The sequence below is a fragment of the Scylla paramamosain genome, chromosome 25, assembly GCF_035594125.1.
Source record: "Scylla paramamosain isolate STU-SP2022 chromosome 25, ASM3559412v1, whole genome shotgun sequence".
Lineage (NCBI taxonomy): Eukaryota > Metazoa > Arthropoda > Malacostraca > Decapoda > Portunidae > Scylla > Scylla paramamosain.
Genome location: NC_087175.1, coordinates 3215001 through 3217500, shown reverse-complemented (window position 1 = coordinate 3217500; position 2500 = coordinate 3215001). Strand labels below are relative to the sequence as shown.

Genomic DNA, 2500 nt, shown 5'->3' with positions numbered 1-2500 from the left:
TTGTGTGTGTGGTGGTGTTTTGGGTGATGTTGTGGGTGTTTGTGGTTTGTGTGGTGGTGGTGGTGTGGCGTGTGCATTGCGTTTTGGTGTGTGTGGTGAGGTGGGATGGTGTTCCTTCTTTTGTGGATGTAGCGGGTGTAGGAGACCCGCTGCTGGGCCTTGCTTTTGTGGGAGTGTGGCTGTGTCTTGCTGTGGCCACGGGAGGAGGAGGAGGAGGAGGAGGAGGAGGAGGAGGAGGAGGAGGAGGAGGAGGAGGAGGAAGAGGAGGAGGTAGCAGCAGCAGAAGATAATGAGGGAGAAGAGGAGTACTGCTTGACTACCTCCCCTTGTCTCTTCCAACCCTCCTCCTTATCCTTTTCCTCATTGCTGCTGGAGGAGGCAGAAGTGGAGGAAGAAGAGAGTGAAGTGGAGGAGTTAAGTGGCATCTTCACTCTTCGCGGCGTCTCGTCAGTGCCCCTCCCCTTCACCTCCACCACCTCCACCTCCACGCTAGTATGAACATTGCGTCTATTTCTGCTTTTCACCTTCCCACTACTGCCTGGCAACACTGAGATTCTGACGTCAGTGGAGAAAGTAATGCGCCCCGTTGACAACACCTGCAGGTCACGCCCTCTTATCCACGATACCTGGGGGGAAGGAACGGGCCATTAATGAGGGACAGGTGTGCTCAGGTGTGCTCAGGTAAGGGAAGGGGTGCTAAGGGTACCTGGCGGAATAATTATTAGGGTTAGGTTGTGTTAGTGTTTTTAGTTACCTGAGGAGCAAGAGGGACAGGTAAAGAGGCGTGTATGGGAGGTAATTAGGATGATATAGGTGAAGCGTACAGGTAGACGTGGGTAAAATGTAGAGGAAATTTTACCTGTTTAATTATTAGGTTTGGTTTTTATACACCTATAGAATAGAAAGAGAGGCAGCTTAAGGAATGGTCATTAATGTTATACGGGTAGAAATGTACAGGTGAACTCGGAAAAAAAAATAAATAAAAGATCTACGAGTATATTAAATGTATTATAATTAAATTCTACGCTGAGTGACGGGACAGGTAAAAAGTGTGTGGTAATTAGTGAAACAGGTTAAAAAAACATACAAGTACAGGAATTAAAGCAGAGAGAGGGAGAGATAAAGGGAGTTAGCACGGGACTAATTATTGTGGCTAATGATTTTTCGTTCACCTGAGAGAGGGAGGGAGGAAGGGAGAGAGGGAGGGATGGGTGGGGGAAGTGAGGGACAGACAAATGAGGGGAGGGAAGCGTCAGTAATTAGGCTTATAAAGGTGTAAAATTGACAGGTACATGTGAGAAAAACTGAAAATATTGACAGGTAGTTGTGAAAGTTGAAGAGTAATTGACAGAAAGATGTGACGAAGAAGTGAAAGAAAGAACAAGTGAAAAAGTAAATAGGCAGGAAAGAAAATAACGAAAATAAATGAACATACCAACAAAAAGTAGACATTATATTGACAATGAAAAAAAACAATAGATAAATAAAAAAATATAAAGGACAGGTTGATAGAAAAAAAAAGTAATGAAAACGAAAAACATACACATACGAACAAAAAAGAAAAGTAGACAATTAAAGGAATGAACTCCCTATCCTTAAACTTACCTAGTCTTCCATTAAGCCTCCCTATTGACAGACACGTGAAAGAAAACGTAGACACAGAAAACGAGGAAGATGAAAATGAAAAGAAACACACAAACGCGAAGAAAACGAAAGACAGAGCGGAAATAAACGAAAGAAGAGAAACGTAGAGCAGATGTGAAAATTAATAAGCTACATATACCTGGCAGAATTAATTGATAAGTACCACACCTGGCAAGTAATTCCACCGGTACTTTTCATAAAGGATTAAACCGGTACAAGAGAGAGAGAGAGAGAGAGAGAGAGAGAGAGAGAGAGAGAGAGAGAGAGAGAGAGAGAGAGAGAGACTACTGCTCGCCTGAAAACAATTAACTGAGAGAGAGAAAAAAAATATATACTAAGCAAAGAATACCCGAGAGAGAGAGAGAGAGAGAGAGAGAGAGAGAGAGAGAGAGAGAGAGAGAGAGAGAGAGAGAGAGAGAGAGAGAGAGAAGAATTTCTACTTAAGGAAAAACGCAGTGAAAAGAGGGAGGCAAAATATGCAATAGAACAGAGAGAGAGAGAGAGAGAGAGAGAGAGAGAGAGAGAGAGAGAGAGAGAGAGAGAGAGAGAGAGAGAGAAAAACATGCTTATTGGTGATTTTTAGTCCTGTCTTTGTTTATGTCTGTTGGTTATGTACGTGTGTGTGTGTGTGTGTGTGTGTGTGTGTGTGTGTGTGTGTGTGTGTGTGTGTGTGTGTGTGTGTGTGTGTGTGTGTGTGTGTGTGTGTTTACGTAATGGTGTGTGTTGAACGCCTCTCTTAAGATGCTTTTTCAAGAAGCTTTGTAATTATCTTTCCTTCTTTTCCTTCCTCCCCCTCCTCCTTTTTGTTCCCCCCTCTCCCTCCTTCCCTCCCTCTCTCCCTCTCCTTCATTCTCTC

The 2500-nt window shown here is 43.6% G+C and overlaps 1 protein-coding gene across 2 annotated transcripts in view; it reads right to left on the bottom strand.

Moving 5' to 3' along the window:
- Positions 1 to 2500, bottom strand: part of LOC135113097 (uncharacterized) — a 115592-nt gene that overhangs the window by 36986 nt on the left and 76106 nt on the right. For both annotated transcript variants that reach the window (XM_064028132.1, XM_064028133.1), the window contains exon 5: positions 1 to 626. This exon is cut by the window's left edge and continues 455 nt beyond it. In XM_064028132.1, the coding sequence (XP_063884202.1) occupies positions 1 to 425 (425 nt within the window). In that variant the 5' untranslated portion in view covers positions 426 to 626. The remainder of the gene's footprint in view (positions 627 to 2500) is intronic.